The 27,260-nt window shown below is 44.3% G+C and overlaps 1 protein-coding gene across 1 annotated transcript in view; it reads left to right on the top strand.

Moving 5' to 3' along the window:
* LOC138599679 (pleckstrin homology domain-containing family A member 5-like) overlaps positions 1 to 27,260 on the top strand; it is a 241,962-nt gene that overhangs the window by 202,909 nt on the left and 11,793 nt on the right. Inside the window, exons 14-29 of the mRNA XM_069671435.1 lie at positions 4,363 to 4,446; positions 6,913 to 7,032; positions 8,610 to 8,663; positions 10,047 to 10,127; positions 14,065 to 14,124; positions 14,217 to 14,297; positions 14,382 to 14,534; positions 15,002 to 15,103; positions 15,213 to 15,321; positions 15,510 to 15,553; positions 16,654 to 16,851; positions 17,580 to 17,715; positions 19,311 to 19,432; positions 23,326 to 23,517; positions 23,600 to 23,737; positions 24,246 to 24,365. Coding sequence (XP_069527536.1) covers positions 4,363 to 4,446; positions 6,913 to 7,032; positions 8,610 to 8,663; positions 10,047 to 10,127; positions 14,065 to 14,124; positions 14,217 to 14,297; positions 14,382 to 14,534; positions 15,002 to 15,103; positions 15,213 to 15,321; positions 15,510 to 15,553; positions 16,654 to 16,851; positions 17,580 to 17,715; positions 19,311 to 19,432; positions 23,326 to 23,517; positions 23,600 to 23,737; positions 24,246 to 24,365 — 1,794 coding nt within the window. The remainder of the gene's footprint in view (positions 1 to 4,362; positions 4,447 to 6,912; positions 7,033 to 8,609; positions 8,664 to 10,046; positions 10,128 to 14,064; positions 14,125 to 14,216; positions 14,298 to 14,381; positions 14,535 to 15,001; positions 15,104 to 15,212; positions 15,322 to 15,509; positions 15,554 to 16,653; positions 16,852 to 17,579; positions 17,716 to 19,310; positions 19,433 to 23,325; positions 23,518 to 23,599; positions 23,738 to 24,245; positions 24,366 to 27,260) is intronic.

Raw genomic sequence — 27,260 nt, 5'->3', positions numbered from 1 at the left:
GCTGGCTTGTTAATCCTTTCGGGCAGTAGCTCAGTTTCACAAGGGTTAAGTCTCAGTGTGCGCCATATCCACACAACTCCTCCAGTGGACCTCTTTAATGTGAAACAGGAGTAACAGGGAGGAAAGAAGCAGATAGATGATACATATATGTCTGATGTGTCACTCGGAGGACATTTAACTCTGTTTGGTAAAAATAAACTCTTCCATTTATCTGAAATATTTTGTGATCAACACGGAGCCTCACAAAGACGAACAGGCCGGTGATTACTCATCAAGCATATGTAGGAATAAATAGCTCAAGCATGCAGCATCTCTGAAGTCTTTCCTCATGATTCAAAGTTTTAAAGGGGGAAAAAAAGCACATTTCCCGAGTTGAAGTGGATTCAATTCATCGTGTGAATCAAAGAGCTTCAATGCAGATAGAATATAGCTGGAAATTACACTGCAGTTCAATCATTTATACTTCCTCCAAAGGGGAAAATTACACATAATACAGCTCTCTCCTATTGAAACACTCACTAATGTGCCTGGCAGTCCATCCCCCATCAGCTAAAGAGGCACTTGTCAGATATGGAAGCAGTCCTGGATCTGAAGAGTCCACAGATGTTCCTTCTGATTTCCCCAAGAGAGTTTGGCAGGAAGCAGAGTCAGTGAATGATTCTCACTGCAGTGGATGAGTCCAATCCTGCTGTCACATATCTAAAGCCCAGGTCCAATCCCCGTCCCCGAGCTGTGAGCCGCAGTGACACCTCTGATCAACTTTGTACCCGGACTGAGACACTTTGGACAGCTCACGTTAAACGTACCGATCTGTATTCACAGTGAGAGAGAGAGAGAAGCAAGCCACTGAGAACACCATCAGATTAGCAAACAGGGAGTTGCTTGTGTGTAATGATGTAAAATCTGTAGGTGTTGATTTGGTACAGTAGCTAGTTTTTCTCTTATAAAGGTTTATAGACTATTAATATTGCTTGCATGCGGTAGTGTGCATGGATTGGTTGGATTTTTTGATCATTCCACAAAGTGCCTGTCAATTAATTTGAGTTTCATCCAGTGAACTTGTTCATTACTTCATGATTTTCTACCAACGTTCCTTTTAAAAGTAACTCGTTACGTTCCTGCGTTACCTCCGAAAGTAATGTGTTAGATCACTTTTGCGTTACCAAAAATTAACCCCCTCTGCGACTCGTTCCACATGTGTGTTATATCGTCAGGACGGCGTGCAGCCTGCTGTACGTCTGCCTTTGAATGTATCGACTCTACCGTCTCTGCGTCGCATCGTTTACAGACCATAATCTGTAACTCTGCAGCATACAGTATTCGGCACAGCTGTTTCCATGACAACAACACAGGCTCTTAGTCCCACCAGTGTTGTGGAGCTGTGTTTAGCTGCAGATGCTTCTTCACGTTTGAAGTTGAGCTCTTCACAGCTGACGAGCACTTCTCCTCCAGACACAGCTTACATTTCACCGTCATGTTGTTCTCGTCCCTTTCACCCAAACATTCAGAATCATGTGAATATTTCCACAAAGTAAACGCTGTCCTCTCTGACAGCTCGCTAGCTGAGTTAGCTAGCTACACATGCGCACTGACACAGCTGTGTTTACCTTCTGCTGGTGCGCAGCGACCTGCCAAGAAGGAGGAGAGAAACAGAAGCAGAGCTTCAGATTACTTTTGATGAAAACGTAACTCAATAACAGATTACCTGACTTACTTGTGACAACCAAAAAGTAATCGGATTACTTTATGTTTTGCTGTGATTTGAACACCTCTTGGTTACCTACAATAAGTACAATGCAGGTTTTATTTTCTATGTAGTTTAAGGTGACAATGATAAATAGACCTCTGTTCTCTGTCCATGGTGCTGAAAGGCATTTCACTGCCGTCTCTAAGTTGTTGCCTCACATGCCAACATAAGACTTTGTGTATACAAGAGAGCGCTCTACGTCTGGTAAAACAGATAGTGTGGGGCGCTGGTTTAGCTCAGTGGGTAGAGCAGGCGCTCCATATACAGAGGCTACAGTCCTGGATGCAGCGACCACAGGCTCGACTCCCGCAGGCTCGACTCCCGCCCTCGGACTCTTGCTGCATGTCACTCCCCCACTCTTCAGCTCCTTCAGCTAAAGATATCATAGTAGGTGTGTGATGTCATGTCACATTGCTGAATCTGCTAGATGAACATTCATGGGCTGTGAACAACATGTTATCAAGTAGACGGATCAGAGAAGAGGCTTGTGAAATATTGAGTCCTAAAAATGTTTAGATGATCAGATCTTTTCACAAAACAAATCATCTTATTTCATAAACATGCAGAATTAGACGTTATTGTGATGAAGCTATTAGCCCTGTCGTGCTATCAAAACAAGCTGCTTGAAAGTTCCTCTGAATATCAGCTGCGCTGCAGTTTTCCATTTGCTTGAACACTTGAAAATACGACCGAATGCTTTAAAGAGATGCTATAAATGTCGTCCTTAGTTTAACAATGTTCTGCCTCAGCACAATAACAGCTTTCAGCCCACTGTAGCGGCTGAATTTAATTACATTGACAATAAATTGAGTCCAATCATTGTTCTTTGTTTGTTCACAAAGACAGCAGATGTTGGCAAATAGATAGCTGAGTGAAAATATGATTGAATGTTTCCTATTGTGGTGTTTTTCTTTAGTAGTGTTCCTCTTGTGCTGCAGTAATGTTCCTCATTGTTACATCAGTGAGCAAATTCAATTACGAATGCTTCTGCTTGCATTAGCTATTTAACTGCAAATCAAGTGTACTTCAAATAACCGCCCAAAAACTTTTTGTGCACAACTTTCATCTCGAGTTTGCTTTTTCTTCTGCACAGTATTGTTTAGAGGTGGAAGTGGAGTTGGGCTCACATGCTGTGTATACATGCAGTTTAGTTGTAAGTAGGATCCCGGCTGCAGCACTCACATGTTCTGGGTGCTTATGAGGGACTTCTGGGCAACACACTGAGACAAGTGAAAGCAGGAGAACCTACTTCACAGGTGTCCCAGGTGTTGTCGCGGTGTAGTTGTTCACAGTTTGAGCTTCAAAGATGAACCTCAGACTTTTAGTCACTAGTTGTCCCCCAGCTTTAGTCTTCCCCACATTTAAGTTATATATTATTTTCTCTTTTAAAGTGCTTACAAACGAACCTGATCTCAACATTTCTACACTCAGATTTTTACATAATCCGCTGAAAGTTCTTTGATGATTGAGACTAACTTTAGTGTTGTCAGACATTCTTTAAACAAAACAAAGAACAGAAACTTGAATGTCTTTCTCAGGGTCTTCTTAATGGGTCCCTGCAGGTGCACGGGCTCTCAGCTTTCTGTGATTATGAGTCGTTCTGATCGGGGTTCTTATGATCCGCCCTGATCTGCTCTTCCTGGGAGTCTCTGGAGTGGCACTTTGTGTTTAAAGGGCTTCAGAAAAAAACATAAATAGAGCGTGCAGTTTGAAGATTTGAAGAGAGCACAAACTCCGGATATAACTGCAGAAGTTAGGCCAGGCCCGATTATGACCGTCGATAGTTATTTCAATATAAATGCCAATGCAGATGTTTATTGAGACAACGTTCATGAGGAATGTGTAAAGCATTCACATGTGAATGACAGTACTGTGATAAACCCGTTCGGTGTCTGACGCTTCATGAAGTTTAATGAATAATGATAAAGACGGACGTCTCATCACTTCCTTGTGGGGATGTCGAAGTTTTTTTCAGCCCATAGGCGCTTCACTCAGACCAGAGCGAGTCGTTTCCCATCATGCATGGAGTTGTGCAGTCGGTGGAGAGCACCTGCGGCGCCTGGCCCTGAAAACTGCGGCCGCCTCCCGCAGTCGGTTTTCAGAGCAAGTCGGACAACAATCTAACCGTCATGCAAAGGCGGCGATCGATTGTGCGCAGGCCTCGCTCATCTCGAATGAGCCTAATGTCTTGTCCCGCCTCCCCGATGACCTATGCACTCGCACAGGGTCGTGAACGATGATTGGTTGGCACTTGCCAGTCTCCCGACCAAGACAGGGCACGACTTTATGCCACTGTCACTGATTAATCTGACATGGTGACGGAAATATTGTGTAGTCTGACTTTATGGAAACTTGACCCAACCAACTTGAACATTGGCAGGTTAAATCTAAACCAATCTTGGAATCTGTCGGCGATCGTTTGACCACGATAAATCCTCTGGGAGCAGCGGTGAACATTCCGGTGTAACCAGCGTTTAGAGATACGGACTTCCTTTTCTGTGCGCTGCATTGTTTACAGCTTGAACGCGACCGTGTGTTGGTTTTAGTAAAATGAATTCAACTGAGACGTACTTTCTTTCTCATATTCTCTCTATTTTCATCCCTCTCTCCTACAGTACGGCTTCCAACCTGACCGACGATCCATCGCAGGCAGCGTTCCCCCTCAGCCCATCACTGCCCAGTCCCTGCAAGGCAAGACGGTGAGTGTTACAGTGCACCTGCTCTCCTCCCGTACACACATGCTCTGAGATACTGTCCCCCTGCTGTCAGTAAATCTAACACATTTTGAGCATTTACACAAATAAAAAACAGCCTCTGCCGTCCGTCCCTGAGATTCAAACACTGATCGACACAGCGCTCAGTCTTGTTTTGTTGTCACCTGTTTTTTTTCCACTTGTCGCAGCGGAACCGACGTAATTATTGCCAGTGCCATTGTCTCTTAATAACAGCACACACACCAACACAATGCAGCAGCACAAGTGAAATTGTCTTTGCTCTCAAATTGCAGCAACAACAATCAGGAGCGCGGGCTGATATTTCTCTTTGAAGCGAGCTGTGAATAATGATGTGATTGCTCGTCGCCAGTCGAGTGTCTCGGCAGTTTGATGAGAAAAATTTGTCCAGTAATTTTCCACGCGGCTTTTGCAGAGCGCTGTTTTGTCACAGTCACAGTGGCTCTGTTCATTTACGAGTGATGAAATGTTGAGTGTGTGTGTGTGTGTGTGTGTGTGTGTGTGTGTGTGTGTGTGTGTGTGTGTGTGTGTGGGTGTGTGTGGGTGTGTGTGAGACCAACCTGTGTTTGCGTTTGTGTCCTCTGATGTGTGTTTACGTGCACCAGTCCATCCTTTAATCCATAATTGAAATTGCTTGGTTGCTCTCATCTAACAGGTCTTTAAACTGACAACTAGACGCTGATGACAAACACATATTTGACCCAGATTGCTGACATGTAAGAAATAAAGCTTAAAGACGGTTGCAAAGTCATAAAGTCAATGAAAGGTTGCCCCATTTTGAGGAGCTTTTCCTCTCAGGTTGAAATGTATTGAATTTCCTCCTGATGTCGTATGTTCCCGTGCTCACTTGGCCTCGTGTCAAAGAAGGAACCGTTTCACATTTAAAGGAGTGTGACAGAAGCCGTCTTGGTAACACTGCAGACGGTAAAATACCTGAAAAAAGCACAAATACGACCAAAGTACTGAAGAGACAAAGTTCTTTTTCTTCTGTCTGTTTGGAGAAAATACCTTCTTTCCCTTTTTGTTTACTTGTGGGAAAAAGCTATAAACAAACATCACACATATAAAGTTGGCATATATCTATAAATATGGAGTCACCTAAACTCTGGTTAACTTGTAGTGATGAACCCAGAACCCTGAACCCTCTTGAGCCAACTCAGGCTCATTTGATTAAGTTGCCCTGCAGGCAGCATTCTTCTGCAGACAAGCCCAGACAACTGCACCGTATCTACATCATAGCAAAGGGGGAATCAGTCAATCAATCAATCAAATTTTATTTGTATATCGCCAAATCATAACCAAAGTTATCTAAAGACACTTAACAAAAAGGGCAGGTCTACGCCGTACTCTTTGTTATTTAAAGAGTCCACCATGAGCAGCACGTTCGGCAGAAAAACTTCCTTTAACAGGCAGAAACCTCGAGCAGGACCAGACTCGTGTCGAACATCTGAAGAGACTGGACGGGCCGAGAGAGGGACGGAGGGAGATGCAAGATAGAGACAGGCAGAGAGAGCAACAACGACCACAGATAATACAGACGTTTGGTTTCCTGCCCGGATTGATTTTCTGTACGTTTAAGTTAAGCAGCATACTGTGGCGTAAAGCTCCTGGTTGAACAAATGTCTTTTTATCTGCCGCACTTCTTACTGTCGTTGATGTTAGCAGTCACACGGATGTTTCCACTGGAGCCACATTAACAACTTATTTGCCACGCCTGCTGACAGCTCACAGAGACACACCCTGCTGCATACAGCCCGACTGGATGGGCCGAAAAATGGGACAGAGGGAGATGCAACAACACATCTTCTTGTTACATCAACAACAACAGATAATACATATTGTCAACAGGTCTATTATTAGCATTAGCAACTATAATAATATGATATTAATATTTGTAGCTGTACGTTTAAAAGACTTGGTGCTACTGCTGCTCTGCTTGATGTGTAAAAAGGCAATTGTTAACATGTTAATAAAGCATTAGCTCTTAGCGCTCATCATATTGTGGCCAAGAAAAATGCATTAATGAAGTTTTAAGTGTATCAACTAAAAGGTCACACGTGCACAGATGGACCGCCAACAGGCTGCCTGATGGTGCACGCTGAGGTTTCCGTTCACACCTTCCTTTTATGTGTAAATAGTTTTTATGATCATGAGAGAAGAAATGTCTGCAGCTGCATCTGAACAGGAAGCGTATAATCACACTCTGCTTTAAGATTACGGTTCATCCAAGTGTTTGTTTAAAGGCATTATTTTACTACCAGAGGTTTAAAGTTGCTTTTATTGGAGCATAAATCTTTTGTGAAAGTAGTGTCTGTTTTTATAGGTCATCAGAGTCGCTGCACGATGTTTAATTCCAGCCAGTAAACGGATGTCATTGATTTTGTCATCAGTGTGGCAGCTTTTATTCTCTGCTCTGTGTGTTGCTCTGTGCAGCCGGAGGAGCTGACCCTGCTGCTGATCAAGCTCCGCCGGCAGCAGGCGGAGCTCAACAGCCTGCGGGAACACACAGTATCCCAGCTAATGGCCCTGGGTTTGGAGGGGCCCAACGCTAAGGTCAGCAGTGAGTGTGTACACCGAGCGTGTGTGTGCATGGACGCATTTGTGCTTTACCTTCCGAGCATTCAAAATCCCGTATTCAGTGTGGTGATGTGTGTCTGCAAGGGCCGGTCTTTGACTGAAAGTTTACTCCAAATGAAATGGTTTGGGAGTGCTCTGAGAGGCTCTGTGAGCACTTCACGTCTGTCTATATGTGGTGTCAGTTAAAGTTCATTTGCGAGCACCCTGAACGACATTTCATTTGGAGTACTGTTCTGGCTTCAGAGTACACACAGCCTGGTGGAGGTGTCATTTTGTTGGTGATGCTGGGGATTGATGCTGGGTTTAATGGGCTTTCTATTGCAGCCAGGTGTGTGTGTGTGTGTGTGTTTGAGTGTGTGTGTGTGTTTGCATGGGGGCACTGCTCCTGTCCATGCATGTCAGCTTGAGGTCTGCCAACAGGGCATGGATGCATCGCAGCTGAAGCATCAAACAACTTGGCTTCTTCTCAGCTTGATGTACGTACATCATGAGTAATATTCAATTAACACGACCAGATTTATGATTATTTAGGAGACTGAGAAGTGACTTTATAGTGCATGTGGAAGACGTGTGCAGCATGTCAGATATACAAGTTGTCCAAACTGTTATGCAGAATTGCAGCACAGCATGACATCATGAGTTTGGGGTTGAGTGCTTGAAGTCTGCAGCTGATGACAGTTCACCAGTGTGCATGTGTTCAGAGCTGAGAGCTCAAACATCGGACTGCTGTAGCCTTGTGAAGGGTCGTTACCAGCGGTGGACAAAGTACACAACTTCATTACTTGAGTCGGAGTGTCAGTCAGTCGAATGGGTGTACATTTAGAAAACACCGTTTACAGTTTGTACGCAGGAAACGAAATGAACATTTAAAACAATCATTCCTTCTTCAGAAACCTCAAACTGAATTATAGATACACATACACATATTCCAGTTGTGCATTTCCTGCTACACACTGATAAATTCACTTCATGTTTGCACAACTGTTTAGTATTGCAGTGTAATGTTGCAAAGTCTTACGACACTCGTAAGACGTGATTAGAGCTGGATCTTCTGTCATTCCCAGCTGTACAGGTACGGCAACACCGCTAAGACAAACCACACGTAGAGCTACATGAGCACAGTTTATTGTGTCAGATTTTAGAAAAGACAGTTCGTCAGCTGACTTCAAAACGAGCGAGTGACGAGAACATTCTGTCGTGCAGTCAAAGTAAAGTTTCCCTCCAAAATAAGACTCACGTAAACTACAGACACTTGTACATGTAAAGCACAGCACTCAAGTACATTTACTCCGTTGCTGTCCACCCCTGGTTGTTGCGGTGAGGTAACTAGAATGTTCTTTAGTTTATTTTCACAGAAAGTAATAATACAATGATCCATAACTGAATATGCAGCCATTTCTTTTCAACCATCGTCCGTCATCACTCTCTGTTTCTGACCTCTTCCCACTCTGACTCCCTTTTTCCTTCTCCTCCTCTTCCTCCTTCTCCTGTCTTTATCAAACATGGCCTCACTTTTCCTGCGTCTTCTCTTCCTTCTTCTGCGACTACTGCAGACTGATGTTCTCACACATCACCTCCAGAGGAACCTCATTTACCTGGAGAGCCAGGTGAGGACTCCTGTGTGAATATGAAACCTTGGAACTTTTAAAGCATCAGTTTTTACCTGAGTGGAAGCTAACATTAACTGTTATTAACATCTTAACTTGTGTTTCTTACTTGCATGTTCATTTCTGATGGAGATAATCTCCTTCCTGACGTCTGTTTCTTGTTTCTGTGTCTTTACCTCTTTGCTTGAAATCATTTAATCTAAACCACTTACTGATCTACAAACTTCACATTTTAACACCTGCTCAGTTTCAGCTCTAAAACGCTGTCAAGGCCTGTCATTGATTTTCTGTATTGACTTTTTAGTTCAGGACCATTCTGTGGTGCGAAGCTACTGGTTGAAGTTGAAGTGCTTTTTATCTGCCCCACTTCTTACTGGCACTGATGTTAGCAATGATACGGATGTTTCCACTGGAACCACATTAACGTCTTATTGCCCACGCCCGCTGACAGCTCACAGAGACAAACCCAGATCATGGCAGGCCTCCAATTGTGCTGCTTATTTTTGGCCTGTAGGTTAGAACCTGCCTACTCACAGCTCCAGCATTATGGGATATGACTGCTCAGCTCTAAAAAGGTCATGTGCTTCATGGAGAGACCAGCGCTGGAGGAGATGTGGACAGCTAACAGTTTGGATGCTAATTGCCAAATTAGGAAACAATTGTTCAGATGTCAGCGAGTATAAAGGACGTATTTCAGAAGCAGTTCTTCTAAAGTTTATCCTCGTTCAGCCCAACTTCCAGTCAGTAGTTCATTTGAATTCATGCTTATATGCTCGGGCTGACACCTTGCAGAGACTCAGAGGAGAACTGATGTTTTATTCCAACTTTGCTCTCATATTATGCTCCTACTTTCTATGAGGAGCAATGGTTTCTTGCCAAGTAGGCAATGTTTTGCGATGCAGCTCTGAGATCTAAGAGCAAAAAACCAGAACAACCGAAGTGGAAGACTTGGTTTGAGGGTATCATCGTGTCAACTGTGTTTGCAGATTCTTCTTATTGGCCGTAGCTTGTTATGCAGTGGAAAGATTTATTAAGTTGGAACTGCGTCATTGCACCAGGAAGATGTTCAGAGGACCAGAGGCTAGAGCAGTTCTGAAGGTTTATCTGTGAGTTGAGCGCGTTGTGTCTTAGATTTTAGGAATGGTCCTTAACCATGTCCCTTCCAGTTTCAGAGAAGGTCTTAAATCATCTTCCTCGAGTTTAACGTTAGCGCTTAGGGTAAGGGAGTGGTCAGTAAGCGTGAGAACAGTAAACTATCCATGACTGTTGGTTAGTCCCATTCTGCCTCCTTGATATCTGCCGTTAAACGTTGACTAATTCTTCAAGCAACTTCTTCTGCTGTGTTACACCATTGTATCCTCTTTCTTCTTGGCGTTCCGCAAGACGAAGGAGAATGAGCCTCTAATCTTCATGATTCACACTATGATCGAGAACTCGGCACCGAGGCCGCAACTCTACCAGCAAGTAAGGTCTTTGGCAGGTTCTGGTTTGAGTCAGATTCAAGACACTCCATTTGTCTACCGACATTTATATCCCTGTTGTTGGGTCAAAACCTCAAGAAGCATAACCCTAAACTTAACCCAAGTATTGATCGTTTTCACCCATGTCTAGAAAAAGCTATTTGACCTTTGGTATGGTTTTGCTTGGAGCCAACTGGATCAAGCATTCCCAAATTAAAGGTGTCATTGGCCCACATAAGCAGCAGCTTCAGACCATATTTGCATATAATGTGATTGGCAGTCCAAAGATGTGAGATGCCGCCTCAAAAAAGGACTCTATTGGCATCAGTATCACTTCAAGGGTACATGCATTGGTACTGGGATTGTCAATTATTTCCAGTCCTAATTTGAACCATTGTTGAGGTACACAAGTGAAGGATCATGTTTGTACTCTTACGTTAAATCTTGATGGCACCAAAATCTGAGAGATCTGAGAGGTTTTTGCTCAACAACAGGAACATTTCAGCAAACTTAGATTGAAGAGTTCTGTCTCAAAAATGAAATATTGAATGTTCATAAATTACTATAACATTTGGGAAACTTGAGGTTTGTTTTCCCAAAATGGACAAGAACTAAAAGAACTCTTTGATTTTAACGTCACTGAAGTGGAGCGGACTCAAACCAGACCTTTGCCCTGGTGGCCCTGTGGTCGTGTATCCACGTCTTCCCCTCCACCATCAACCTTTTGTCCGTCCGTTCATCAACCAGCAAACATTCCCAGATGTCATCACAGCATTGTGTAGAATTTATATGCAGTTGTTTTTCGGTTCCAGCACATCTCATTTCATCGCTTTGTGTCTGACGCTGGTGGAAGTGACCTGACTGGAGCATGGCTTATGGTGTGATGCTACATAGCCATGAAGTTCTCCTCTCACCTTCTGTGTTTACACAGCTCTGTTCATTGTTGAGTACCTCTGTTACTGTCTGTCTTTAAGGATGTTCGGCTGAGAGTGATGCTCTTCATGTTTTTTTCCCTTTCATGTCTAAGTGGAGAAATACATTTTTGTTATCTTCCTGACAGTGATGGTGTGTCAGGATGTGGTTAGCCTAGCTTAGCATAAAGACCATAAACAGAGGGGAAAGGATGCCAAAGTTAAAAAACACGACTCTCTTTATGGAGACATCACATCTGGATCGTTAAACTGTCCACCAACACAATTACAAAAACACTTTTTGTTGCATTAGAGTTTGCAGTTCCCCATGCTAAGCTAGGCTAATTATGTCGACTATGTCAAAGAATTTAGAAGCACAAACATTGATAGGTACTCAGTCGACCTTAGAGAGCACACAGTCATAAGGCAGAAATCTGAGAATGCACATGCTTGCTTCTGAGGGTTTTCTCCAGCAGTTTAAGCGTCATGAGATCACAACAGGTCACTTCCTACTGTTGACTAGCAAGGACACAACCACAGCATGACGTCACTGTTATTCCTTTATGACAGTCGGTGTCCACCAGTGTTAATTTGGTTAACGAAAATGTCGATGATAAATGTTCATCAATCATTTGTCCATGACGAAGACGAGACGTCGCCGAGCTAAAAACAGATGGTTGATAATAAAAACTCTGATGACATGTATGTTTAGTTTTTGTTAACGAGACGAGACGGGACTAAAATGTTAGTTGGTGTTTCTGTCGGACATTTAAGAGCCATGATATTCTAAAGCCTCAAGCACCTGTCAGAGATAACGGGTGTCATGAAGGGGGTTATGACCTTTCTCTGTTAACTCAGGCTTTCTGCTTCAGGCGCTCACAGAAAAAAAGTCATTTGATGCTTGTTAAAAAATGGAGAGATCATCAGGGGTCATATTTTCTCAAGAGAGAAAAGGTTTAGACTAAAATGTGACTTTTTATGACTAAAACTGGACTGAAATGTTTAAAAAAACTATAAAACGTAAAAATCACAAAAGTGTCACAAAAACTAAGTTTTTGAATTTTTATCTAAAGACTAAATCTAAGATAGCTGCCAAAAATAACACTGGTGTCCACGAAGACAAGAAAGTCTGCTTTTAAATGCTCCTCTGTAAGGAGCTACTGGTGACCACTGGTTAGGACGGGATGTGAATCATACATGGAGTTGGATCTCTTCACAGTAAACCCAGTCACACATATCAGTCTCATTAGATCTGTGCAGGCTTCTTCTCTGAAGTTTTTCTTTCTGTTTAAATTATTCATAAGAACAAAAAGACTTGCAGACTGAGTCATGCTGAAATTAGTTTTGTTCTCTCTCATCAATCGCTTCCAAATTACTCCAGCTGTGAGGTCATGACACACATGAGCTAGATCTTCTCATCTCGCTGCTGGAGGGAGAGTTAATGTGTTTATTTCCAAAACTATAGCGTTTAAGATATAAGTACTCAGTGAATCCTCTGTGGAAGTATATTCATAATTCTGCTCTTGATCTGGACCAAGTCTTCTCAGCTGTGCTCAGCAGCCTCTGCAGAGAGGGACCGACATATCTACTGTTAAACTTCACCAGAGTCCAGCTGTGATGAACTCTTTCTGCATGGATATAAAAGATGGCTTCCTTTCCTGTAATCGGCCCCCTGCAGTGCATTCATTCATGACTTTCTAGAAACTCTCCCGGTCCCACATTAATGCAGACTCCGGATTCCCTCCGTGCAGGTTTGTCCCATCATGTCTCGGCTGTATCTCCAGGAACAGAACGTAATAACGTGCTCTGTAAGATTAAGTCGAGGGGGATTCTCAGAGGACTTTATCACTGAACCGCAGAGCAGTAAGAAATCTGCCTCTGTCTGTTCCCATCTATCTCGTTCTGTCTGAACCAACAGCTTCTTTCATTTTTTATGGAGGAGGTGCAGAAAGGTTCATCAGTCGTCCCGCTGTAGTTTATGTCCACGTCCTGAAAGCACAACACTGCTGCTTTAAATAGAGAGGCTTCAGTCAGCGATTGTTTGAGGCGAGGTGCATTGAATTTTTCTTTTCTCACAGCGTGTGTGTGTTTGCATTTTATATAAAGTGCACGCTGAAGCTGTGGAGACTTCACACTCGGAGCGATCAATAGGGTCTGTTTTCTGCATCACCGCTGCCGAAGGGTTTTTATCCACGTCGCTGTTATCTCATGAAAACGCTCCTGACTTTCTGCCTTAAATGGAGGTGTCTTTGTTTTTGATAAAATAAGGAAAGAACACACTGTTAATAAAAAAGGGCAGCCTTATGAGGCCTGAGAGGCAAAACCCAGGGCAAAAGAGAAACCCCTAATGCAAAGCCTTTACATTGAAGGCAATACAGATAAATTCATCTCCTCTTTTATCATTCGCACAGATCATCGTTGCATTTTTGAGCACACAGACGTCAGCGTAAGATCAGAGAGGACGGAGCTGTGATATGGCACACATTATTTTGTTTGATGTTTATCATTGTGCATCTGTCCTCTCAGGCTGCGCCTCTCTGCATCTGTTTCTACATTATAATATTCAGCCTCTAATTCCCCGGTAACACCTGGGTAAACAGCTTCAAGGCAAATTAAACAGGATTAGTGAATAAGCACAGAACGTTCATCCCTTCATCCCCTCACACCCTCCCAGAGGAATGAACAACAGGATTCATGTGGATTTCGCTTTTACATCTGCAGCATTTTGGGGCAAAACGACTTTTGACATCTTAATCAAACACAATATATCTATTAAATGTGATGTAATTACAGTATTTACCGAATTATATCAGATTCATCATCTCCTTGGCGAACCGACAGCTTCATGGACAGATTCCTCTTTGGAACAAAATTAAGTACAAAATTAAGATGTCAGGTTTCTTTTCCCCCCAAAAAATGCGTAAGGATGCATTTTGGAAGTGAGCTCTTCATGGCTGGAGGTCCACATCCCAACAGATGTGTTGATGTCGCCCCCTGCAGGCCGTCTCTAACTCTGCGTCCTTGTTTCAGATACCAGACGACTACAAGGACGGCCCCTTCGTCCCGCGCACAGAGGAGGCCGACATAGACGTAAGACAAGCACAGATTCAAGTGCAACACATAAAAAGTGTTGAAGAAAGTAAAGTTCATGTGTGTGCGCGCGTGTGTGTGTGTGTGTGTAGACCAAGCTGAGCCGACTGTGTGAGCAGGACAAGGCGGTGAGGATGCAGGAGGAGAAGCTGCAGCAGCTACACAGAGAGAAGGTACAGCTGTCAGTGTGTGTATGTATGTTTGTGTGTGTTTGTGTAGACTCATGTATAAGTGTTTGTGTGTTTGCTGTGTTGCAGCACACTCTGGAGACGGCGCTGCTGTCCGCCAGTCAGGAGCTGAGCGAGCAGAGCGTCTCTAACGTTGCAGCCACGCAGAGTCTGGTCCAGCAGAGAGACGTGCTGCAGAACGGCCTGCTCAGCACCTGCAGGGAGCTCACCAGAGTCAGCACAGTGAGCGCACACACTTAACACACACTTTCCATTAAGCAAGCTTGTCTCCTCGCTTCCCTCGATGACTTCTCTACCTCACGTCTCCGCGGGGATGTTAGAGAGTGATGCAAGGACGGAGGACGGAAAGTGAGAAAGTGAGAAATCAGGGGTTCGATTATAAAGACGTCAAACTGTGTGCCACATACGGAGGTAGAGAACTTATACATCGCTCCACCTGATGAAAGACACCCAGGATACACCTGTTTACCTCCCTCCTTGTCTCCTAAAGGTGCATTAAAGGGATTGGAAGGTACGGACGGGGGCCGAGACAAGTTAGCTTAATGAAAAGCACCCAAAAACAATATTTGGGCATAAACACACATGCACACACAAGTCCAGTGCACACACGCACACACACACACACACACACGCACACACACACACACACGCACACACACAGTCTCATAACCCTGCTGTTCTGGTTTCAGGAGTTGGAGCGCTCCTGGAGGGACTACGACAGGTTGGGGGCAGATGTCACGCTGGCAAAAACCAACCTGCTCGAGCAGCTGGAGGCCCTTGGCAGCCCACAGGTAACACACACACACACACACACACACACACACACACACACACAAACACACACACACACACATTCCAGGGTGATCAAGCTTTTTACATCACTTGTGTGTGCGTCCTCAGACAGAGCCTCCGAGCCAGCGGCACATCCAGATCCAGAAGGAGCTGTGGAGGATCCAGGACGTGATGGAGGCTCTGGCCAAAAACAAACCTCAGCGGAGCTCCGACAGCAGTGAGAGTCTCCAAACACACTTCAATAATACGCTGAGAAAATATAGAAAATGAATATCCGGGGAGCTTATGTGGCACATTTGACGCCTTCCTCCTTCCTTGATCCGTCTGATGCAGGACTGAAAATGCTCTTCAGACGTCTTCTTGTTCTGTAAAATGTTCAAGCTCTCTGTTCTCTGTGTTCTGCAGGTTTCCCTGGTTCCAAACCGCTCTCCAGTCAACAGAAGAACGAGGTGAGCACACTAACATCCACATTGCACTGCAGACTAACTCAGATAATCAGTTTAGCCTCCCGTTAAATGTCTTAAACGTCCCTCATAAAGACATAAACAGAGGTAAACACAGTATAATCAAATGTCACAAAGGCTGTCTGTCTGTGAAGCATCTCCTGATAAACAATCTGTGTGCTAAAGAGTTAGCATTAGCAAAAGGCTACTGGATTCACTGGGATACTATGGATGGTTCTCTTCATGTGTTGGTGGAGTGATTTCCTTCATCGCAAGCAGCCTCTTGTTTCAGTATGACTGATGACTTGCTGATGCTTGGACCTTGCTAACGTATCCATCACAGGGACCTTTTTTGCTAAATGACACCACAGGAAGTTTGTTAATGCGGCTCCGAGCAGAGGATGATTAGAGAGCTAATCGTGAATTAATTTCTCCAACATTCAAGGAGTTAATCATTTAACAGCAACTGTTTCATCCAAGAAACATCATTAGACAGTTTGTTATCTTCGTGGTGCGAGGTTTGAACTATGAAGTGTACAGGAGGCTTAAAGGGGAATCTGTTTTTATAGCTTGGCACCCAAATGTAATTGCTACTGCAGACTGCTTTACTCAGCAGTCTCCAAACACGCTCCAGTGGCTGCAATGTTATTCGAGGGATCCTTTCTGTAATGTTGTCAGACACTTACAGCCAGTTTCATGGCTGCCAATTAAAGTATATTTTTAGGGTCATTTAGACCCCAACATATGTAAGGCATGGTCCAGGTTTAAAGGTAGCAGAATAAAGACAAAGCTCAGTTTTGTCTCCCCATGCTGGCACTAGTTTGACCCCCGTCTGGCTGTTTTTACAGTGTGTTTGGTTCAGCCTCAGGCGTGCAGAGATTAGAGCCACAGACGGGTTCCCTCGGCTCTCTGAAGCTCTGTAGCGTCTTTCAGCTCGTTGTTTTGGTTTTGCTAATCAGAAGGCAGCTGCTTTTAGGTACAAAGCTCAGATAAACCCCCTGCACACTTCCCCTCTAGCACCAAACAGCAGGCAGACACAGTTAGCAGCAGTAGAGTCCAGTTGTGTGATTTCTTGGACTGAGACCGGCTGTGTTAACTGTTAACAGGCAGTGACGCTGCTGCCGCTCAGTCCTCTCAAGGAGGGCGACAGCGTGCCCCCCCGCCCGCCCCTCCCTCAGTACTACGACTCAACAGAGCGCCCCCCTCACGTGCCCCCCCACCACTCACATCCTGGTGGCCGCCTGCCCTCCCACACGCACCGCCCCGAGGACCGCAAGGCCGGCTCCAGGAACGGAGCGCACAGCGTAAGAACGGCTGAAAGCCTCCATGCCCACATCCCATATCCGCCCCCCTCCACCAGCACCATCCAACCTCTGCATCAGACGCTTACATTCATTTTCATCATTTCCACATCTCAACTCCATCCTGAAGGCTGAATTAATCTGCCCTGACAGAGACTCATTCCTCAACAAGCCCCATTTTGGATTTTTTATTCCAGTGTTTTTTATTTTGTACTCCTGCATCCACGCTCCATCGCCTGCAGAGTCACATCCAGACCCCACCATGGATCTGTTCATGGATTTCATGGAGAGAGTGATGCTGTTTGTGTTCTGTGTGTGTGGATTCTTATTCTGTGTGTGCATTTTAAAAACCTCATTAAAGCCTCAAAGAAGTATCAGTCATTCCAATATGGCTGCAGCGAACTTGGTGTCGCTCTTTTCAGAGAGGTTCACTGATCATTAATAGTTCTACAACAATGCTAAGAGACACTTAGTTTACGATCAGTGTGGCTGATCTGGTTAGTATCTCTCAGCCTTACTCTCCTCTCTTGATAGTTTTTTGCCTCTCAACAAAAAGAGAGTTTAGTTTTGTTCAGAAAGATGTTTGCATATAGATCCTGTAAAGAAAACAAAGCACCACAAAACAAAATGCCTGTTAGTACATGCATGCGTGTGTGTCCATCTGGTTAAACTGTGCTGCTACACAGTGTGTGTTCTTACCCCGAGCGCCCTCTCTCTCCGCTCCCTCACAGCAAGCTCCAGACTACCGGCTGTATAAGAGCGAGCCCGAGCTGACCACGGTGAAGGAGGAAGTGGACGAGGCCAACGGGGAGGACAAGGACAAGACAGAGACGTCTGCTGAGAGTAAAGACGCTGCAGCCTCTAAAGGTACACAGTCACATAAAACACTGATGTCTGACAGAGACGGACTTTGAAGAGACTTTGAAAGGACTTTTAAAAGACTAAAGCGAGTCACCCTCTATCATCTAAAAGACAACCGACTCACAGACTGGAAGATCTTGCAAACACTGGATATCTTGCAGGGCCAATATTTCAACAACTACAAGTAGAATCCTGTTGACACTATTTCCCATCATGCTCCAGGTGGAAATTTACGATAAGAAGACAAAAACTAACAATGGAGCAGAAACAGGAGCAGCTTTTGGCCACAGCTGTGTGTGCAGAGGTTTGAGTTATCCACGCTGATTGAGGCCCTAACATTTGCTTGGTTAGCATTACAAGCTAGCAGGTGGCTAACAAGGCATTTCCTTCCTCCCTTTAAATGTGATCTTTCACCAGTTCACCAAAGCTAAAGGCTGGCGTGCAACAAGCTTCCACATATGGCGTCTCATTCAGGGAGGACACAGTGACAGCAGCCCTCCTCGGAGTCCCCTCCGTGTTTACTTTCTACCTGGTTTGCTGCTTCCTGTTTGGTTCTAGAGAGAGCGATCTGATCAGAATGTCCAGATGAGAAAATGACCAAAAGTTTGGGCTGTTTTAGGACCAGCTTACCCCTAAAGACAGAGATGACTGAAGCGGGCCTTTATTCCATTTTAGTCCCACTATTCCCAAGTTATTTTTGTTTTAAGGTCTGCATTAGTCAGTTTTGGCCCCCTTATGGGGTATACTGCCACAGACTGTATCTAAGAAGTGGATGTAGCCAATGTGACGTCGCCCACTGGTTTGAGCGTTACCCTTGAGTTTTCCAATTTGGCTGCACCATCTTTTTTTGCAGCCAGAAGTGACCATGTTTGGACAAGAGGGTTGAGCAACAAACCCTTTCTCCCAGTGTGGCGTCAATTTAAGCTGCAAGATTTCCGGTCTCGCCCTCTCTGCCCTGCACCAGTACTGCGCTCACACTTTCAGCCCCACCACCAGCCCAGCACACACCTGCAGGCTCCCGCTCGGATGTTTAAGATATTATCTCATCGAGGAGTGATGAGGTCGGAGCCTCGACGCCAAACACAAGCTGTGTTCAGCTGCTGCGATAAACATAAACTATCAGCATGTTGTCTGACTGAACTGAATGAATGAACAGACGAGTCCTCAATGTGTCTTTTAGTTCAAACAAACAATGAACTTGACATTTTTCAGGTCCAGAAGGTAATGACCTGTCAATCACAGGTAGCCCCGCCCTAAACCCTCCCCTCTTCCTGGTCTGTGTGACTCTCAATGGGAGCATCAGTGACTAAATGAACATCATGCTGTGTTGAAGAAGACTTCAAACTAGAGACTGAGACCATAAACTCATTAGGAACATGTTTACTGAGGGAATAACTCAGGAGAGGAGGAGGAGCATGTTCTCATAGACTTCGCCCCCTGCTGGACAGTAGAAAGAATGCAGGTTTACAGCACTTCTGTATTGGCTTCACTGTTATTGTTTTAACATGTTTGGTGAAGAGAAGGATAGTCACATTTTCTGCCCCAACATGAGCAATTAGCCGGACTTGTTTAATGTGTTCCCATCCATCTCTCTCCCACAGCTCCCCCCTACCCGGTGGGCATCGTTCCTCCCAGGACCAAATCTCCCATGAGCCCTCCCGAGTCCTCCACCATCGCCTCCTACGTCACCCTGAGGAAGACCAAGAAGCCTGAACCCAGATCAGTAAGTCTGGCCCTTTGGCTTCATCACAAACAACAAGTGTCGTGGGTGAAATGAAGCGATTTCAAACCAGTAAATGTGTAAGAATCGGCCTGAAGGAGAGCTGCTGTTCTTGTTGTCGCTGTTTTTAAAGCTGAATGTTTTTTATTCTGAAGTCTTTCGACTCTAAATCTGAAATACACATCTGCATTTACAAGGACTTTATCAGACACTCCCATTCAGAGCAGGCAACACACTCAGCTCGAGGAACCATTTTTATTTTCTCATATCGCATGTTTACAAGTGCTGCCTTCAGGTTCAAAGCCTCACTCACATCTCCGAGCTGAAAGTGTTGTCTTGTGTTCTGGGTTGATTTAGCGGGCAAACTTCTTTTTCTTATTTACTTTCCTCAGAGTTCGATATAAAAAGCTGTCTTTGTGTTCTTTAATCTGTCACTCTTTATTTATCTGTGCGGTGGAGGTTTCTGCCCCAGTTAATCTTGCCGTGCCGCTCCTGGCAGAGCCGCTGAATAAATGCACAAAACATAAAAGCATTTATCGTAAATTCTCTTTATTTACCTCAACTGCAGAGACACAGGGTCCTTCTTTCATCAACAGAGAGAAACCATAAAGTTTAAAGAGTAACAGCCTTTATGACTTTACTTTATTGGTTTTAAACCTTAAATATCGCCAGTAATGAACCCAATAAAAGAATAAACGTAGCATCCAACCGTAGAAAAAGTGATGAATCTACGAGAAATTGACTGATATAGAAACAATAAAGACAGGGAAGAGAAACACATGCATCACATGAACATATCTCAGTAGAGATCTTTTTCATTGAAAGCACTCCAGTGTCTCAAACATCACGATCTCTCCCTTTTCTGTGAGGGTGTTTATGTAAAAAACCTGCAGGAAGTGCTGAGATTTGTAGACAGGAGCATAATTTTACAGAAGAGTTCAGGTCGTCTGTGTGCAATAATAATGCTGTTTCTTGAGCTGGCAGCGCCCACAACCTCAATTTCACAGCGCTTCTCACCAGCGCTCACTGTTGCCAGGTCATTCGCACTTCTGCTTCCCTTAGTGACCATAGACTGTATATAAAGTTTACTTACAATTTTGCGTTTAATTAGTTATTTGATGCTATAAAAAGGGGGTGTGGCCTCATGATTGACAGCTCTGTTGACAAATGGGGCTCCTGCAGCGTTCTGTTCCCGAGTAGCAGAGTAGAGGAGGAACGGCGAGAGGAGACGTAACTAACACTAACACTACAGTCATTGAACTTTCCATCAGCGTGAATATCTGCTTCAGACCGACACAAGAAGCTGTTCTGCTGTTAAACATGCCGGCGTGCGGGAGCTTTGATGTTTTTTCCCGGTAAGTTCCAAGTAACGTCACCATTGCAAGATGGAGCAGATGGAGACTCCATCTATATGCAGTGATTGGTGGTGACCCTTAAGTCTGTTTTTAAATCGCTTTGTATGCTTAATATTTTCTTTTATTCAAGGAAATTTTACTAAGACAACACAAAAAGAAGTGAAAGGAAGCGTGTCCTGGCCAATGACTGGGGTCCTGGTGGTAGCAGCAGCTCTACACCTGGAAATTGAACTCCGAAAAAACGAGAGCATTAGCTCTACTCCGCCATTCTGTTGAGAAAGTTGATATTGGAAGCCCCGCCCCTTCTTGATAATGATTGGTCGGTAAGGGAAAAGTGACATTGACGAGCAACACTGTTCCAAAAGTTGAACTATTTTTAACTCTCAGTTATAGCACCCGCCACTCGCCAAATGGGGTAAAAATCTAATTTGGCGACTAAAAGAAATGAGGTCGGGCGCCAGGGGGCGGGTGCTTTACAAGTTGTTGACTAAGTTGTGTTTTGCAACGACTCTGTACGTCGCTGGCGTGTGTCTGTGAATAATTACATCGCAGTCTTTTAATTGACCCTTGCTGACCACCATCACGCTCACGTGAAGAAGCTCACGCTTCTGTTGTTTAGCTCGCGCAGGGCTTTAGTGCGTCAACAATCTGATAAATACGAGTTTACACTTTCACTCGTCGCACCTGAAATGTAGCAGGTGTAACAGATCTACTGTTAGAAACGTGAACTAGTCGTTGGCGGACCGTGGGCGTCCTCTGTTTACAGCTGTGCTTCCTTTGGACAGTCACCCAGCCACCCCGGCAACTCGGTGTTGTCGGGGTGTCGGCTCGACAGGGGCTGCCGGACGGGGAACTGACGCTACATTAGCAGCCCACACCAGCTAATGAGGACTTGCTACAGCAGCTAATTATTGAGTTTCCATGTTGTGGAGACGTATTTCCAATCCACTTAGCCTCGCCATCGCTACATCTAAACTACAGTATTAACCTGTACCACTGTCACTACGGGAGGCAGAGGAGAAGCTAAACACCTACCTAGCAGGAAACAGCAGAGGCTATCGCTAGCAGCTGAGCTACAGTATTGTCACTAGCGGAACTGAAGAGCTTGTAAACGACAGTCGGATGAGCGATGAAGGAGAGAGCTGTGAGTGCTTGATCAGAACTACTGCAAGTTTAATTGTGCAGTGGATTAATGAGCTGCACTAATCAAAAGCTTATTTTGTTGCAGTGATGAAATAAGTTCTCAAGATATATATATATATATATATATATATATATATATATATATCATATCATAATATAAACCTTTATTAATCCCAAAGGAAATTACAGTGCCAGGTAGCTCCAAAATATACAGTAAAATACAAATAATACAAAATCAAAAAAAACTTTAGCAAGAGTGAAAATGTCAAGGATCAAAATATTCTTACAGTATAATAACTTGAGGTAGCCTACTCATTGTGTAGGATGGCCTATTTCAGAATGATATGTTTAATATCAGTGCAAGCATTACTGCGTAGGCCTACACCACTTTTTATATGCAGAGCTGTTTTTAACTACTTTATATTTTTCTTTAAAATCAGTGTAGTAAAAGTTTAGATACATTATAAGTTCAGTACTAAGGTAAATGTCTTAGTTTATTTCTATCACTGTTTATTATTGACATTATATCTAAGAAAGTTTTCGAGGCCGGTTAAAAAATATTTTGGCCGGTACCATTTTTTGGCTTACCCGTCAATGGCAAGTAGACCAAAAAGTTAATTTTGGACCCTGGCAGAGCTACAGAAAAGTTTCTATGCTTCAGACGCTGAGCGCTGAACCGCGTCGGTTTTGTGTTAAGAATAGGCGTTGCCAATAAAAAGGCCGGATGTAGATAAAAAGTTAAAAGGAGGAATATTGTTTTCTTTTGCATTTAGTGTCTTTTCAAAATGCAAAAATAAGTCTTTGTTCTCAGATTCATTTCATTCTTAGGCCTTGCAAAAAACCTGAAAGTTAGACTTTAGAATCAAAATCAGCTTTTTTGGCCAAGCATGTGCACACATACAAGGAATAGACTCGGCTTTACGGGGCTCAGTGTACTGATGATGTACAATTTCACTATTAACTGTTTTAACCAGCAGTAGCAGCATTTATGTCCTGTCTACACCTGTAACTTATTCTGAATAACAGCTTTTATTGGATTATTCTAAATGCAGTGATGTGAGCCACAGTGTGTTATCTGACAGAGATCTCTCCTGGACTCTTTCTGCCACATCAAGGTTACAAATATACCTGCACACAGGATGTGATGTAACTCTCCCTCCTGGCCGTTGGGCCTACACTCACCTACAGTACACCCACACTGCATCGCCACAGCACAGACGTGAATAATATACCTGAACACAAACACTCACTCAGATTTAAAAGCATTACTGAAGTCCTCATTCATGCTAACTGTTGTGCCGTGTTGTGAAACGCCATGCCATGTCTGGGCAGCTTTAATATCATGGAAATTCAGTCCCGCAAAAAGATCAGAAAGTAACAGAGTCTGTTTCTGCACAGGACCGTCCCAGGAGTGCCGTGGATCAGATCGGATTTGGGGAGCGGGAAGTGGGCCGGACGAGGATGAGTGTGGAGGAGCAGCTGGAGAGGATGAGGAGGAACCAGGAGGCATCATCGTTGCGAGAGAAGAGGAGAGAAACTCCGTCCCGCTCGCCCTCCTTCAGCAAAGACAACCCTTTCCTTACCCTGCAGGTGATGCTCACTTTTCCACAGGCTTTTAGAACTCAAACTTTTTGCGTCGTCAGTTTATTCAAGCGTGTTTGTGTGTGTGCAGAGTCGTGTGCAGGCGGAGGGGGCGTGTGCAGACCCTGTGGAGCTGGAGGCGGCTCTGCAGCAGCTGAAGGTGGCTCACATGGAGCAGAGCAGAGATGCTGCTGAGGCTGCAGAGACCAGCACAGAACAAACACCACAGGTTAGTGGGATATTTATAGTTAAATGTTTAATATGCAAGTCACACAGAACTACATTCACACAGATCTAAACCTCACTCTGTCCTTGCAGTTCAAACTGTTTAAACATTATTCATACAAATCACAAGATAAGTCCAAGGACTGTCTTTTTAAACCACTAAAACGCTGTTTTTCTCTCTGCATGGTTATGTAACTCTGATTCTCTTTGCTTAAAGCCAAAGAAAGAGTGTCCTTAATTACATTTATAAACCACAAATACAGCATTCTTATGTAAAACAGTTGCATTATCAAACGTTGCATGTATTTATTGTACCTTTAATCCACCTTTCATTCACTGAATATAGTCCTATACTTTGCTATTCTTTTGAGAGGTGTTGAGCGACAGGTTAGATAATGTTTTGGTTAGAGAACCCGCACATATGTCCTGCAGTGCATGTTTAAGGCTTTTGTGCACATTTCTGCTGGTGCCTGTGAAAGCAGCTCCTCACGTGGTTCTATTTCGATCTCCAGGAGGTGCAGAGAGCGGAGGAGGTGATAAATGACGAGTGTGAGGAGGTGCAGCAGGACGGAGACGTGACCCTTCAGGGTGTGAAGGAGCCGCTGGCTGAGACCAACAGCATCGACACAGAGGTAGTGTGGAGAAACTTGCACAGCACGGGACGACACACAGGCTGTTCATAATTCAATCAGTCATAAAGATATTATTTAATTGCTCTGTTACTCAGACAGGAGGGTAAGTGCTTTTGTGGGGGACTATTTTCTGCTGTGGATGAATGCAAAATTTGATCCTCTAGTGTGTTTTTCTGTAAATTAAACAAACAAAATCCCCTTAAGCTATCATAAGGAGGATTTTTCCTTCCCATTTTGCCAACAACACATTCAAACTGGGCCCCTCCTCCTGGGCTCTTCGTCACCAGAAGCTCACTCTCACTCTCTTGTGCGAGAACACGCCCACCCCGCTGAGCTAACATCACCGAGCTAACACCGAACACCGGTTAGCTTGTCCTACCCGGTTTGAGGCACCTACCTGTCCGACAGAAAGAAGGCAGACTCTGCATCACTCTTTCGGTTTGTCGGTAACGGAATCACTGCGTCTGGCTAAAGCTGCTGGACAGTCCTCAGCTCTACTGCTGCTAGATCTGTCAGCCGCCTTTGACACAGTGAATCAACAAATCCAGGATCTGCACTCCTCTGGTTCATGTCCTACCTCTCAGAGAGATCTTTAGAGTATCTTGGAAAGGAGAGGTGTCCATACCCCACGGCTTATCCACAGGGGTGCCTCAAGGGTCAGTGCTCGGTCCCCTTCTCTTGTCAATATATACCACCTCACTTGGTGCAATCATTCGCACCCATGGTTTCTCATACCGCGGACAATACCCAGCTCTTCCTGTCATTCCCACCAGACGACACTACAGTCTTGGTACATGTCTCGTCATGCCTTCCTAAATGGATGAAAGAACACCACCTTCAGCTCAACGTATCCAAGACTGAGCTCCTTGTCATCTCAGCCAGTCCCTCTATCCACAGATCAACATCCAGCTTGGACAAACTGAACTCATACCCACTAAGTCTGCCCAGAACCTGGGCGTCATGATGACGACCAGCTAACCTTTAAGGTTCATGTGGCCTCGATTGCTCGGTCATGTCGATTTGCCCTGTATGACATCAGGAAGATTAGACCTTACCTTTTAGAGTATGCAACACAACTGCAGGTACAGGCTTGCGTGATATCACGCATTGATTACTGCAACTCCCACCTGGCAGGCCTTCCTGCATGCACATTCAAACCTCTGCAGATGATCCAGAACGCAGCAGCGCGACTGGTCTTCAATCAACCCAAAACGACACATATCCCTCCACTGGCTCGTCGCTCACATCAAATTCAAACCCTGTTGCTCGCTTACAAAACGGCAACAAAAACGGCTCCTGCCTACCTGAACGCCCTCATCCAGGTCTACACTCCGTCCCGCCCACTACGCTCTGCCAATGAAAAGCGCCTGGTGCTCCCATCACAACAGGGCCCTAAGTCTCTAACTAGACTCTAGAGTTTCATGATGATGATGACTATACTGATCTTGTTGATGTTGCTGATGAAGATTATTATTATTTAAAACATTTTAAAAAACGCCCTGTAGACTGCCTGTCAGCACCAGTGTCCGGTCGCACTTGAAGCTGTTTGTTGGCTCTCACTGACTTCGTCCCCTCCTGTCTCGATCGTTGCTTGTGTTGTATTAACTCTCAGATGTACGTCGCTTTGGACAAAAGCATCTGCTAAATGAAATTGTAACATTGTTACCCACTACATGTGAGACAATGTGCCCTAATGGCATGCCTATAGTTGACCCTAGTTGCCCCTGTCAATTTAGTTTTTGCCCCTGCCCCTCAAACAGCCTGAGTACGCCGCTGCATTAAAAACTGGAAGTTTGCAGCTTTTCAGATGAAACGATTCTCTCACCATCTGGAGTTTCAAAACAGCACCGTGGGACTTTGAGCTGCAGAATCCAGAGTCTCTTTTCAGGAGAGACTCTGAACACTGCAAAGATTTGTATTTCAAAATAAGATACCCGGGCTTTCACACTGCAGCAACATATACAAACTGTGCTGGGGTCTAAAGGGTTAAAGCTCGCAGAATAGTTTTAATGTTAAACGTGTAAAGTCACGTGGAGATCCCTGATAAGTGACGCCTCTGAAGAGAAGACTCACAGCATCGAGGACAGCTTTCAATCAATGACGACGAGAAGAAAAGACTTTGATCCTGTTTGTTTATTCATGATGTCAAAGTTCAGTGTGTTCACACGTCACATCAGTAAAGTCTGTTCAATGATTCTTGTTCCTGATTTCATCAACAGATTCACTTCATCCACACCATCAGTTTGTTTGACCACAATCTAAACTATTGATTTCATCATGATCATTGAAGGTTTAAAAGACCTCAGAGGACATTTTTCATCCGTTTAAAAAGCAACAAAACTTTTTCATATCAATGTGATTATAGATTTTCTACAAATGTACAAAGTGGTGAAAACAAAATGTGTCCGTTAAAGAAAGGTCTGATGCTTTCTCTCTTCACACTCATGAATTACAACACAAACAACAACATATAAACGCATCAATACAAACGATCAACAAACATTCAGGTGATCATAAATCATCGTGAGCAGTGAAAGCCTCCGCGGCTAAACAGACACAGGAAGGAGCGTCACTTAAAGGAACTCAGTTATTTACAGATCACGTGAGAAGACGTCAAAGTCCCGCCCATAAAGTTTGATTGACAGGTGACCAAGATGTGACAACAATCAGCTCTCAGCAACAAACATGAATAAAAATCAAGCTGAAGAATTAAAACACAGAAGTTAACCCGCTGTCCGTTTAACGACGTCTGTCTATTTCACTTTACACAACTCAGCAGTGACTCCATAATAATATAACCTGAGTCCAGCACAGAGAGGCTGAGTGAACGTGGTCTGGACTCTGTGGAGGAGAGTCATGGTTTCAGAGATGCTGTAGAAGGACAGAATACCTGCT

This window comes from Semicossyphus pulcher, unplaced genomic scaffold, assembly GCF_022749685.1.
Source record: "Semicossyphus pulcher isolate SPU_LCO1_2020_fin unplaced genomic scaffold, fSemPul1.0.p SCAF_20, whole genome shotgun sequence".
Lineage (NCBI taxonomy): Eukaryota > Metazoa > Chordata > Actinopteri > Labriformes > Labridae > Semicossyphus > Semicossyphus pulcher.
Note: the sequence above shows the minus strand (reverse complement) of the source record. Positions and strands in the feature narration are given on the sequence as shown.